The 14,652-nt window shown below is 30.8% G+C and overlaps 1 protein-coding gene across 1 annotated transcript; it reads left to right on the top strand.

Moving 5' to 3' along the window:
* Nucleotides 1-3,759: 3,759 nt before the first annotated feature.
* On the top strand, nt 3,760-6,136 carry LOC106753785 (protein PHYTOCHROME KINASE SUBSTRATE 4). The gene has a single exon (XM_014635640.2). It carries the CDS (start codon nt 4,403-4,405, stop codon nt 5,834-5,836), a length of 1,434 nt encoding a protein of 477 aa, XP_014491126.1. The 5' UTR covers nt 3,760-4,402; the 3' UTR covers nt 5,837-6,136.
* The last annotated feature ends 8,516 nt before the right edge of the window (nt 6,137-14,652 follow it).

Raw genomic sequence — 14,652 nt, forward strand, 5'->3', positions numbered from 1 at the left:
AGAAGCTGATGGGGTTACTCGCTAGTATGAGTATACTGGTGCTTCACTTAAGGACACAGCGAAGAAGATTGTTTGCAAGGAACTTTTGAATTCTCTGAAGGAAGGATATAATTTGGGTAAATAAGTTTGAAAAATTTGTTACTATATGCGTAAGGGTTAACCAATCATTGTAGGTTATAAAAAGACTTACTAAAATTTCTTGGTTTTATGCAAGTGTTGTAATATTTATCTAGTAATTTGATTCAAATCCAATGAGAATTATTTAACGACCCATATTGTATAGTTTATTTTTTTTTTTTGGTTCCAGAATGACTATTCTGGAATACAAGTTAACATTTGGTAAATGAAAATTTTCACAAGTGTTGATAATTGGGTTATAATGTTCCAGTTATAAACAGATCACTACCTCCTATTTTAAATAAAATGAAAAATCCATTTCTCACAACTTAATAAAATGTGTACTAAATCTGATATGATTCTAAATTTTGTTTTTTAAGATGATTTGCCTAAGTTTAAGAAAATCCCATCCTTCAAATACAGGATAGTTCACATGTTATTAGTTGTTCTACAATTTTGTAACAAGAATAATAAAAACATGATTTAAGTATGTAATTTGGGTTTAAATATGTTTTTAGTCCCTATATTTTGAGGCGATTTTGGTTTTAGTTCATTTTCAAACTATGGTACAATTTAGTCCTTCAACTTTAGAAAATTCTGGTTTTAGTCCTTTTTACCAATTTTTTTAAACTTTATTTGTTGTTTCAAACATATTTCATTATAGCATTTGGATTGTTTACACTGTTTGACACATTTTGACTTCAATGTTAACTGAGAAACGTGCTTGGAACAACAAATAAAGTTAAAAAAATTTGGTAAAAATGACTAAAACTAGAGTTTTCTAAAGTTGAAGAACTAAATTGTACCATAGTTTGAAAATAGACTAAAACCAAAATCGTTTCAAAGTATAGGGACTAAAAACATATTTAATCAATGTAATTTGTGTTTATGTTTCACTCTAATTTATAACAAAGAATGTCATATGTTAAAATTTAAATTATCTTGAAATCTCTTTAATTTTGACACGTTCTTTTAAGTAGAAGATGACTTAGACTTTAAAGAAGATGATATAGACTTTAACATGTAACAAAAGTAGATTTTGACATATTACATTTCCAAAATATATTAACGTCAATTTAAGATAAAAAACTTACAAAAATAGAAATTCAATTAAATTTTCTTTTTAAAAATAAGAACTTAATTAATTAAAAAAAAAACGAATTAAAATCGTAAATATTATCAACCAAGAATCAAATGGAACTGTTCAACCACGAAATGAGCTGTGAAAAGGAAACAATCACCAAGAAATGAGGTTATTTCCTTAATGCATTCTGGTCTGGTTGACATAATAAAATATCTGACTCCACTCCATATATGAAATTCTTAGTTTCTTCATCTTATCAAGCTCGTCATATCGAACTTTATATTCCACACCCACGTGTGGCTCCGTCATGAGCAATATTTTTCAGTGATCTGTGTCAAGTCCATACAGCATGATATTATTCTTACGCAAAATAGACAGCTCACAGAACAGAACCTTCACAGAGCTAAGCTAAATGTTGATCTTTAGTTTTGATGCATCAAATATAGTCCTTAACTTTAATTAATATCACAAAAAACAGTTCTTTATTTAGAATCATCTATAATTTGCGTGTAAAATCTGGTTACTACAACCACCAGCATCAGACAGAGAAGGAGTTAATTGGTAAATATAACTATCATGCATAATTATAGCTACTTTAGAAGCCGTTAACTGTAACATCAATAGGAAATTCTAACAGATCAGTAGAGTCTATACAGAAAATTATTTTTGCTAACCAACCATTAAAAAGACATGACATTAGAAAAGAGTTTTAGCTTTTGCTCACCCGCATATTTTAAGCCCTCTTCATATATACTACACATACATAAATACATACATATACATACACATACATATAAATACATACATACATACAATACATACATATATATATATATTCCTTTTTTTTTTCTCTATCTCTTTCTTCCTTTTTTTTATCATATAAACCTATTATACTTTCTCTAACCAACCATTAAAATGATATGACGTATCAAACAAGAGTTCTGGAGTTTGCAAACGCGTATGCTTTATACACTACAGAAATTTTTCATGCAGTAGATCTATATTATTTATTTTCCGCAAGTAGACTTTTTTACTGTGGAAGGTGAGAATTCGTTTTGCAGTGATCGAAATCGAAATCCCTGCCATCTTATTTATTTCTCCCTCCCTGTCTTCCTTTTTTAAGCATGTTACCTATTGCCCCCTTCTCCCTTTCCTGTTTCTTTATGAAATATAATTCTCCATCATAAAAAGGCTGTTGGGGATGGAACAAAACACAAATCCGCAAAGATCAGTACGATAGAATAATATTTAACAATTGCAATATTACATACAAACGGCACACCATCTACCTATTATACATACATTAGGCATTGAAGTTAAAAAAAAATAACAGATTTTGAAATAAAGAGTCTCCTCAGAAAATCGTATACCCTCGCCTAACAGGATTACCAAGAAGAAAGAAAAAAGCAGAATAGAAGAAAGAACAGTAACATAACAAGAAATTAGTAGTGCTTTATCTGGCGTCAAGTGTAAAAGACAGCATTCCTTCTCACTAAAGGAACAGTAATATCACCCACCAATATCAACCAAGCGATTTTTTTTTAAAGTAAAAGATATTGATAACGAGTTAATGAATTGTTAGAGTAAATTATATTATCTGATAGAAAGATGTGACCAAAATCTTGTTCCTAAGGCAAAATGAGGACCACCACCTGCTCAAGAGCCATGCATAAATTGTGTAAAGGCGGGCAATAAAGCAGTCCATGTTACCTAGAAGGTTAATGGTGACCCACCATGCTCTGTTTCCAAAATCAATCCACCTATTATAATTGATTGGGTAAACCCATAAAGACAGTTCTTTATGGTCTCCCAAGTGTTCAGACATACCTTCATCTCTAAATGTCAAATGCAATGGACCCTCACTCATTCACTTTGCTACCTGGCTGATGTTTGATGTCAGATAGGACGTGCTTATTTGCCTACTTTATTGAATAAGCACTACCAAACTTATCAGGCAGCCACATCAAGAGAAAACTTACTTAGAAAATAACGAAAAGAATAGGAGAAACATCAGTCACAGATCTTGAGTTGGAAAACAATCCATCAAGGAAAAAAGTGATTCAAGCAATTTTTATGTCTCTAAAATAGTAAACTTAATTGTCCAGGACTCTGGAGTCTTATGAGGCTCTTAAGGAGGCATGCAGCATGCACCTAACTTTCTTCTGTCATTCCAAGACAAGTTATAGCAATAAAAGAGGTCAATAATTAATTCGAAGAGATTATCATATATCAACGCAAAGTCCTAAAGTAACATTAATTATATTTTGATAAAGCATACTGTATATATGTATAATAGCTCTACCTACCAATTGGATTTGAGGTGTAGCACCCGGTTTGTTGCACATATAAATAACTCTTTGATATGTAGTACAACTAGGAATCCAAGAAGCACTAACAATATCTGCACATCTCTATTTCAAAAGCAGCACGCTCTTAATCGAATAAACTGTACCTGATAGAAAACCTTACAGACACGGAGAATCAACCACCTCTTAAAATTGGAGAAATCTTAATTATACTTCAACTTTGGACGAAATATATATAAAAGAAGGGCAGAGGGAAGAAAGAAAAATAAGTAAAGAAGTTGAACAATAACTTTGTCCAAAATGTGGTTAAAATTGCGTTGCATGAAAGTAAGAATAATATAATTTCACTTTTAAAATTGTGTAGAAAACAAATTCTCCTTGCAGTATCCTTTTTTTACTATGCAATGTGATAGTCCAAACTACAGTTATGTTTAGGATTCACATTAGAAGGCATAGAACTTTTCCTCAATGATTAACTCTGTAGACAGAGATAGCTACTAACAGATGGCCATGATGTATCCAAATGATGAAGTATCACACATAATTGGACATTCCATCACTCTATCTCCACAGATATCATAATCTAGTCAGGACATTCCGCTTTTAAAATTCACACTTTTGTTGTTTATTCATTATTCATCAAGAAAGCGAGCGAGTCAGATCGTAAGTTGGGGGAATTTGTTTCATTACAGAGGCAAGAAAAAAGGAAAACAGAGATGGGCATACGATGTTTCTAGTTTTTACAGCCTCATAATTAATCGGTGTCAGGACAAGTCAGAACAGAGACCTGAACACATATATATCAGACCAAAGGAATTCCAAATGCAACAGCTCAGTTTTTATCAGTCACAAAAAATATATATATATTTTTAATAGTATTGAAAGAGGAACAGTGATGCAGACCGTGAGAGATACAGACGCATCTTTCTCATCCTATCTCAGACCCGATAACAAGACAACAATAACTACAGGACCTGTTGAAGACGCCATCTCCGAGCTTAGCATATTCGATGCTCACAAATACTTCAACGATGATAGTAGCAGCAACAACACCAATAACATTCAAAAGGTTAGCATCAGCAGAGTCTCTCCCATGGAGCGAATTCCAGAGAGAGGTGATGTCATCGCCACAGAAACCACCAGATACTCCTCTGCTTCATCATCTGTGGACGGCTACGCCCACATCAGAAACTATAGAGCACGCTCATTCCACGCGGCAACTCCAACGGCTTCCTCAGAAGCCAGCTGGAACAGCCAAACCGGGCTGCTGTCTCACCCTCCAGGTGCAATCCCTGTCTCAATGCAAAACCCTAAAAGCCTTCGAAACCCCAAACACTCCAAATCCAATTGGTTCCTAAGGAGAAAATGTCCTTGCACGGGGAAAAAATCAGTTCAAATCAAAGAATCGGCTCAAGAATCCAAATCTCAGATATCGCAACAAGAAAGAAATTACGAACATCAAAACGTTGCTAATCACATCACACCAAATAAGTGGATTCTGAATCAAACACCAGCATCGCTACCGTTACCAGTAACAGCAACAATTGCAGCAGCGAAATCGCAACGGTTTCACAATTCCAACTCTCACAGAGTTACAAGCTCAGTGAGAGTACCGTTCACCGAGGGATTCACTTTCCCCGTGCTAAACCCTAACAATCCAATAACGAAACTAAAAGTCGCAAACGGCGTCGCAGAGGAAGATCCGCCGCGCGACTCGTTAGAGGTGTTCCGGCCCCCAGACGAGCCATCGCCGAAGCCACTGAACTTCGCGTTCCCAGCTAATGCACGCGTCGTCGAAGACGACGCCGCGAGCGACGCGAGCTCCGATCTCTTCGAGATCGAGAGCTTCTCCACCGTGACGCAGTCAACGTTCCCCGCGGCGTACCGTCGCAACAGCAGAGACTCGTTCGACGAGGCCTCGGGCTCCACTTCAACCACAGCGTTCTTCTTCGGTCGAAGAAGCGTAGACGAGGGCTCCACGACGCCGACTATTACGGAGTGCTACGAGCCGAGCGAGGCGAGCATCGAGTGGAGCGTGACGACGGCGGAGGGACACGACGAGGCGGTTCCGGGCGTAGAGGAGAAATGGAAGCGTAAAGGAGGAAACGGTTTGTTGGTGAGCTGCCGGTGCGAGAAGGCGGTTAGCGTGGGGCCGCAGCCGGTGAAATGTGGATCAGAGGGACAGAGAAGTGCCACGTCACCATCAGCATCACATGTGAACGCTATCGCGAGTGGGGGGAACAGTAGTAAGATTGGGAGTGTAAATAAGCCACCACTTGCCAGGGCTCACCGCAACGCACCTCGTGTGTCGCTTGCTTTCGCGACATAGCCATTTGCGCGCATGCATGCATCTTACGCTTTTCTTTTTTTATTTTTTATTTTTTATTTTTTATTTTTCTTCTCCTCGCCTGAAGAATCAACAAGACCCCAGAGTAACGTAATCACCCGCCCTTCCGTTTTGTCTGTTTCTTCCTCCGTTTTCTAATTATTCTGTCGCCTTTGTCTTTCTGTTCTGTATCCGTTCTTTGAGTGATAGGAATAATATAGGATGCATGTAATGGCATGAGATATATTACGTCCTTGTTGTAACAGGAGCCAGCAACGAAATCATCATACTCTCAGCTACCTATTCTCCTTCTCTTTGAATAACTCGCGCTGTTAACTCCTCTGATCACATTGCTACAACTACAATTGACCTCGTCATGAGTGATTAACTAATTAAAGAACAATGCTTTCTTTTCTTTTTGCATGCATAATGATGCAAGTACGTAATATGCTTGCCTCTTATATTATTATTAGGTATATATACAAAATCACAAGAGTGGCAAACTCATCGGTTAACCCATGTAAGCTTCTTTGATCTGCCAAAATGAAACGAGACTGGTTGGTCGCATTGGAGAAACCAATTCAAATTTTACTTCGCTTTCTTTGTGTATTGGCTGACCAGTTGGTAAGTTTACCAAACACTCATAACGACAAACTTTTTTTAACAATTTTTTTTTTACAATTTTTTACAATATAATAATTTATGATTGATATGTTTCAAATATTCTTTTGAAAATAAAATAAAGCAAACTAGTAAAATAGTAACATATGTCTTATTGTCAAAAGGTTGTTAAAAAAAGTTGTTAATAAAATTAATGTGATGAGAGTCCTACATTAACATTTTGGATGATGATATTTTAACAATATTTTTTTACAATAGGACACGTTTCGCTATTTCATTCGTCTGTTTGAATTTATTTTAAAAAAATATTTGAAACAGACCAATCACAAATTACCACATATACATTGTAAAAAGAGTTGTCAAAAAAGAATTGTTAAAGAAACTTTTTCCTAACATTTTTAAGGACCTTAACAACTTTTTTTTATAATAGACTATATGTCATTATTTTACTGATTCGTATATTTAAAACAGACCAATTATGAGCTACTTCATAAGGTTGTAAAATAGTTGTTAAAAAAACTTTTTTAATCTTTAAATTAACATATTTAAATTATGCCTTTTGGACACTTATATATTTGATAACTTTTTTTCCCAATGCCTCTCTTACTTTAACAACTTTTCATAATAACTTTTTGACAAAAGGTCACACATTACCTACTTATTAATTCGTTTGAATTTATTTTCAAATAAAATATTTGAAACAGATCAATCACAAATTATTATATGCGCATTGTAAAAAAATTGTTAAAAAACATTTTTCTTTCCTAAAGTGTGGAATTAAATTTAATTTTTTCGTTAAGTTATGTGTTTTTGTTTTAATCCGTTGTTTGCTAAGATAAATATCTCCTTTTATTATTTTCTGTTATTCCTTTCATTGTTCTCTTTGGTAAGACAATTATTTTCATTTTATTCTTTGAGTCGTTGACCCACCGACATTTAGGATTTTGGTCTTGCTCCTTAATAGTGGATATGTTTAGGAAGAACTTGTTTTCTTTTATGGTGATTAAGTTTGATCTTTTCCCTTACTTGTGTCTCGTCTTTTTTCTTCTTTGTGTTTGATAATTTTTTTATCACCGTCACTATATTTCTAACACAACTCAACACTTTCCTCTTTAACTATATAATAATTGTTCCTCTTTATTTTTATTTATTAATTTTTGTGCATCGTATCATTTATTGTTAATTCAATTTCATGTACAACCTTTTTTAGATTTTTGTCTTTGATAAATGGTTGTGATTTTCTATTTCAGGGTGTAACGTATATACAAAACGTGCTAATTACAGGGAGTCTAAAACCGACGGTCTCAATGTCTTCGGTGTTACTTGGGTGACATAAATTACCGATGGCCTCAAGGCTTTCGGTAATGTCCATGATGGTTTAAGTCATGAGAATTGAGTATCATTTATATCTTTTTCCAAATTTTCCAATTTTCCTTCCCTTTGTTCTCGTTTGAAGCTTCCACATTTCCTTCCCTATTTTGTTGGTGCCCTCCATTCTGCCCTCCAATATCGACTTGAAGTGCGATTATGGGACAAGTGAGGGTTGATTGGTTCACGTCGGTTTAGGGATTCTTTGGCTGGGATTGAAGACGACGGTTTGGGGGTTCTGCGCCTAGGTTCGTTGAGGTCGGTTTGGTGGTTCTGCGGTTGGGTTGGTTGATGCCGATTTGGGGGTTTTGCGGCTGGGTTCGTTCACGCAGGTTTCGGGGTTCTGCTTCTAGGGTTCGGGGGAGATGTCCGAAACGCAACGACAACGAGAGTCTCACTATTTGGGAAAGGCGAGTAGATTTGGAGTGAATAGCGTTGCGATGGTGATCGAGGTAGCGAGACGTGCTACAGATGCTTTTTACGATAATGTCATCGTCCGCTCCTATACGTCGGATTACACGCAAACCGACGTTTTATGGGTAACGTTAAACAGTATTTTTACACTAGTGAAAACTCACAATTAATTATGGAAGATAAAAAAATTGAATATCAAATTTTCATCTTGAATATCAAAGTCAACCTTGAAAGATTTAACTCCACAAGTGAGGAAGTAACAATGTTTAGGTACTAAACTTCAAAGCCTATAGAATTGATAACTTAATAAGAATCAAAGTTGTGAAAGAATTCATTTATAAAAGATTCAATAAACATAAACCTGATAAGAAATTACTAGAGTTGAATGATTCTTACTCTAAGTAGGTTGATAAAAAAAAAGCAAAAGAATGAGACTTTTCTAATCAACCAACAAACGCAAATGAAGAAACACCCAATAAGCAGCTAGACATTGTGGATTATAGGCTTTTTACCAACTTTATCATAAAGAAAGAACAATTGTGTGTCTCTATTAGCATCTTCATTTTATATTTATAGTTTATCAGAATGAAGGTTAGATCAATTTATATTTAATATTTTTGTTATAATTTTGATATTATAAATCTTTAATCTCGCATAAAATTCTGTAATAATAATGTGTTGGAATCTTCTTATGAAAAAGCATGTTTCCATCTTGTTTATGCTCATAAAAGTATAACCTCTGCATATAAAATAATATATTTTCTATTATAACATCTCGTGATAAGTGTTGTTATTGATTAATATACATTCTTATCATATTTTACTTAAAAGATAATCATACCAAATATTTATTCATATGTATATATTAAACCTGTTAAACAAATGTATTTGTTGAAAGTTCACATGGTACATATAATTTGTATTAATTGTTTAAAAATAAAATATGTATATGCATACCTAAAGTAATATTATAATGCATTTTCTTTACAAATAAATAGAATTTACAAAGATAAAATTATTATTTTATAATTTACAATATTTCTTCAATGAAACGGAATTGTTTAACGCTAATTTGTAATTATAAAATGAAGCTATTTTTTTCACTTAAATTTTCTGCCACGTAAAAGTATATTATTATTTGTCTAGGATAAGAAATAACGAGAGATGTAGAATTGAATATATGTGGGTCCTATTAATAATGGATCTAATACGAAATCACATGGGATTGGTTAGTACATTTGGATTCTGTATGTATAATCATGGAATTGGAATTGGATAAATTATATACATGTCTTTGATTAGGAATATGTATGCTATACAATCTCCCGACACTTCATATGCACTTGCAGAGGAAAAGCAAGACAATTCATTTACAAGTAAGTGATATTCAAAATGTAATTTTAAACCTTAACTATTAATTTTTTTATATTTACTTTCCACTAAATAAAAAAGTGAACTTATTAATAATTTATTCTTATGTTGTCAAATTTTCATTTTGTATCTTTGAATATTTGTATTAGGATGTGTACATTTATTTGGGTTTCATTAAAAAATATGAACCATTTGGATGATGTAAACATATTATATATATATTATTTGAAAGTTGTGATCTGTAATGGTAAAGATGCATGTTATTTGTGTTGTAAATAATGAATTATTGAGGAATAATGTTGTAAGTTCTGGCTGTGATGACCTCAATGTAAAATAAGTATGAGGAAGTAAAGTGTGACTTGTTTTCGAGAAAAGAATTTTATAAGAATGTTCCATTTGGTGAGTAGTGGATGCATTGATATAAGAGTTCATGGTTAGAAGTTGTTTTGATATTAATCATTCAATTCATATAAAATTGAGGGGTTGAAAGTGGTAAGAAATCGTGGTCAAGTGAATTTTTGAAGTTCTAGTGGCTTATATAAGATTAACCTTGTGGATGGAAGTTATCCATCACAAGTGTTAAAACCTCGCGAGATTTGATATCAATGCTTGCATCTAGATAATTAAGTCTTTTATAATATTCTCTTGTGAATTGTATACATTAATGAATGATTGATATAATATTATATATATATATATATATATATATATATATGTATATATGGGTGTGTGGGTGTGTATGTGCGTGTGTGTGTGCGCGTGCGGGTGTGTGCATGTGTGCGTGTGGGGGGGGGGGGGTTTGAGGGGGTGTGTGTGGGGGGGGGGGGGGGGGGGGGGGTTTGAGGGTGTGTGTGTGTGTGTGTGTGTGCGTGTGTGTGTTGTTCGAGTCCCATTGTAGGTTCTTAATTGGTTTTAGAGGTGACAAAACAGGTCACCTGGCCTAGCCCCACAAACCACGAGTTGATTACTTAGTGAACAAACCCAACCTGGTTCACTTAGTACTGAGTTTAAGAAATTTGAAGCTGACCCAACCTACCACAGTTTGACTTAGTTAATTAAAAAAAGTTACAACTTTTTTTATTTCTTTAACTTAACATTTCTTTTAATATGTAACCAAAATCCAAAAGGCCCAAACCTATTTTAAAAATTTGTTTTTTCATATTTTAGACATGGGAATGAGCCTCTCTCTCCCTCCAAATTTCAAAAGAAAAAAAAAGTTTGCTTGTGTTTTGGGTTGGACTGTTAAGTTAAGATTGAGGTATGTTTTCTCATATCTAGGTTGATGAATCAGGTTCTCAGTGGATCAAGTCCATTTTTAGCCCGTATTAAAATTTGTAATTTTTTTTAATTTAACCAGACTCGAACCTGTGGTGGACTAGGTTGGAAAACAGGTTTGAATCCATTTTGAAAGCTCTAGCCTGTTTAAGGATTGGTGACCCTTCTCTTTATAAGTGAACTAATCCTATCAAAAGGAGATTTGGTGATCTGGTAAATTTGGGCCAATCTTGACATATATTATTTTATTATTTTGATGGTTCTATAGTAGGAGCATAACTTCTAGAGTCCGACCAATTTCAAAAATCTAGATATTGAGTCTAGTGTTATTCATTATATATGTATTTGTTATTTATGTGATGACATGAATATTAGATTATGTGATTGGTTGGTTTACATTGTGTTATAAACCGTTTTATATGTTCAAAGTTATCATTAGTTTACTCTATTTGTTGGTATTTATTATGTGTTGTTTCTTTTCCAATTATTATTATTATATCATGAGCAGAAGAAGTTACAAAGACAGATGGTAATAGCTAGTGAATTATGTTTAGGGAAGTATGTATGTTCTCTTTATTCTTATGGATGTACATAACAAACAAACAAAATAGTATAGTTATAATGTTTAACTTCAACAACTTATTTTGGTCATGTATTTTATTTTAACAAATCTATGGAAAAAACTATGAATATTACTATATTTTTATGTATGTTGTATCTCCTTATGGTTAGGTTTGCTTTATACTTAATTATATAAGAATATGAAAAAAATAAAAATATCTAGTTTTTTTTTATGGTTACAAATCTTCCTTAAACTAATAGACGGAGAATCAACTATAGACAGTCTTTCTAACATAATATGTAAAATTTGAAAAATAAAAAAATATCCAAAAAGTTAGACATGGACTAAATATAATATAAAATATTTATGATAATTTCAACATATTTTTATATTTGATAAATTATTAAGTTTTGTTTTTTTATTTCTAAAAAAAATATTTAATTAGGTAATATTTTCTTCCTTCATAGTTATTTTAGTTTTTTCTTTAAAAAAATTAGGTAATATTTTAAATAGTGAAATAAAGTGTTTTAAATAGTGATTTAGAATTAAAAATATTAAAAAATGAATATTTTATCAAATACTAAAAATTATTATTTAGAACTATATTTCAACTGTGAATCATTTATATGTTATTTAAATTGTGTATCATTTACAATAACCTTACTTAGTTAATAAATTTTAACATGCATTTTTTTAGATTAATCATAACCTTGCTTTTCTTTTATAAATTTTAATATACATTTTTTAAAATTAATGACAATCAAATCAATATAAAGACGCTCTTGATATACTGATTTAGTTATAAATGATGCCTAAATGGATGAAAATAACAACTGAAGAATAGCATAATTTGCAATGGAAAAAAAAAATCAAACTTGCAATAATATTTGTAGAGTAAATAAAAAGAGTACCGCAAAATAAGAAATATACATGGACATAAATAGTTGTAACATGAAAAACTCTTCGATGTAAAAGTAAAAGTTACAAATTATCCTAATCAAAGAAATAAATCTACTATTATCATTAAAATGTACAAGACAATCTCTAAAAAGTAAATAATAAAAAAAACAAAACGAAAAACAATGCTAGGCATATTAGAAAAATTTAAAAACTTCAAAATAAAGTTGGAAATAAAATCGTTTTCCAACCGGTAAAAATTAAGAACCACCTTTTAAAAATATGCTCATATTAGCTTGCTATTATAAATGATTATATAATATACTATGATAAATTTATATATTTATTTGATATAAAATATAAGGGTAAAATAGTTATAAAAATATAAATTTTTTATATTTTTTTTAAAAAAAAAGAATAAAAAATAAAAAATGATAATGTTAAATGAATATAAAAATTTTAGATATATAAAAAAATTATTTTTCTAAATTATTTTTCAATTATAATTCTAAGATTCACACAGGGTGGAAAAAAAACATTTTGTTTTCTCTTATCTCCCTACTTAATAGGATAAACTAATAAATCTCTCACTAATACCTAGTATATTCCACTTAAATAAGCAAGATAAATGGACTTTACCCATCTTGATTTTTTCCCCAAAAATACTAAATATAAAATTAATGTATCATAAAACAAAAATATTATTAAAAGGAAATAATAATTTTAAAAATATAATTAGGTTACAAATAAAATAGCAATAAAATATTAATTATATGAAAAGAGAACAATTTATTATTATCATAAAAAATTATAAAAGAAGTCATTTAATTTTAAATAATGATTAAATATAATTTATATCTAGTATAATAAAAACATTATATCTTAATATTAAAATATTATATTCTATATATTGAACTATGAAGACACTCATTTTTGTGGCATTGTGCATCTTGGAAAGAAATATAAGAGATGATAAGAACGGTGTCAGTTTTTCGTCACCTAAAAAGAGTTAAATTAAATTAATTGATGACTTTTAAGACAAAAATTGTTGCAACACTTTGTACATTGTTTAGTACGTGTACTGTTTTAGCTAAGATGAGTATCCAAATCAATCAAAACCAAATAATGGAAATCTCACATGCCCTAACAGGGCATTATTTAACTTTGCTCTTTGCATGGACTTTAAACTTTTTCAATTTAGAGAAATATGCCTAAATCATCATTCCCATTTTATGTTTCATAAAATATTAAGATTAATTATTGTATCTAATGTATTTATTATTTTATTATTTTGATAAGAATTAAATATATTATTTATCTTTTAAATTTTAATAAAAATTGAATCTAATCTCTTTCTAAAATTTTAGACCAATTTCATCACTTGTATTTTTTAATTAATATTAAAGAAAAAATATGTTAAATAATATAAACAATTTAAATATTATCATGAAATATTTTTAAAGCATCAAATAAATTTAATAAAATTTAATTAAAATTAAATTTATATATTTTTAAAATCGAAGATTAAATTGAGTTAAAATTTTCTTAACTATTTTCAATTTATTTTTGAAAAACTTTTAAGTTTAAGTTAATATCACAAAATGACTTATAAAATAAAACTTTTATTTAGTTATATATTATAAAGTTGTATGAATTGGTAACACGATTTAATAAGAGATAATATGATATGATAAATTTAAAATAATTTTAATATTGTAATGAAAAATATATTTTAAGTTTAACTTAATCTTTTAAAATCAATTTTTAAAATAATAAAATATTTACACTTAGTTATGTATGATAAATTTATTTTATATTTAATTGATATGAAAATTTTCAATAAATAAAATGTTATAATATTAAAAGTCACCTCAAAGAACTAAAAGGAGTATCAAAATTAATCAAAACTGAATAATGTAATCGCAAATTATTAAAGCATTTTTAACTTTGCTGTGTGTGTAGGGTTCAAACTTTTTCAAATTAAGGAGTGATGTTTCAATCAGCAATTCGACTTTAAGTCTATTGATGTCAGTAATAAAACGTTAAATTTTGCTGAGATAATATTATTAAAATCAATTACCATGTTTAAAATTTAGAAGTGTTTACATATTTTTGGAATTAAAAAATACCTCCAAATTATATATTTAAATTGTTTTTCTTTTTTTTAAAAAAAAACGACTATTAAGTGTAGAATGAAAGTGATTTTGTGAGGCGATTGAGAGCTGGTGGATTTGAGACTAGACGAGGGAAGTGGATAATGCATTAAGATTGTTCAACAAAATCAAACTCAATGCAGTATTGGTTGGCATGC

Source organism: Vigna radiata, unplaced genomic scaffold (assembly GCF_000741045.1).
Source record: "Vigna radiata var. radiata cultivar VC1973A unplaced genomic scaffold, Vradiata_ver6 scaffold_7, whole genome shotgun sequence".
Taxonomy (NCBI): domain Eukaryota; kingdom Viridiplantae; phylum Streptophyta; class Magnoliopsida; order Fabales; family Fabaceae; genus Vigna; species Vigna radiata.

What these genes read in the sequence shown, in the direction of transcription:
- LOC106753785 (XM_014635640.2), top strand. Translation starts at nt 4,403, where the DNA reads ATGCAGACCGTGAGAGATACAGACGCATCTTTCTCATCCTATCTCAGA.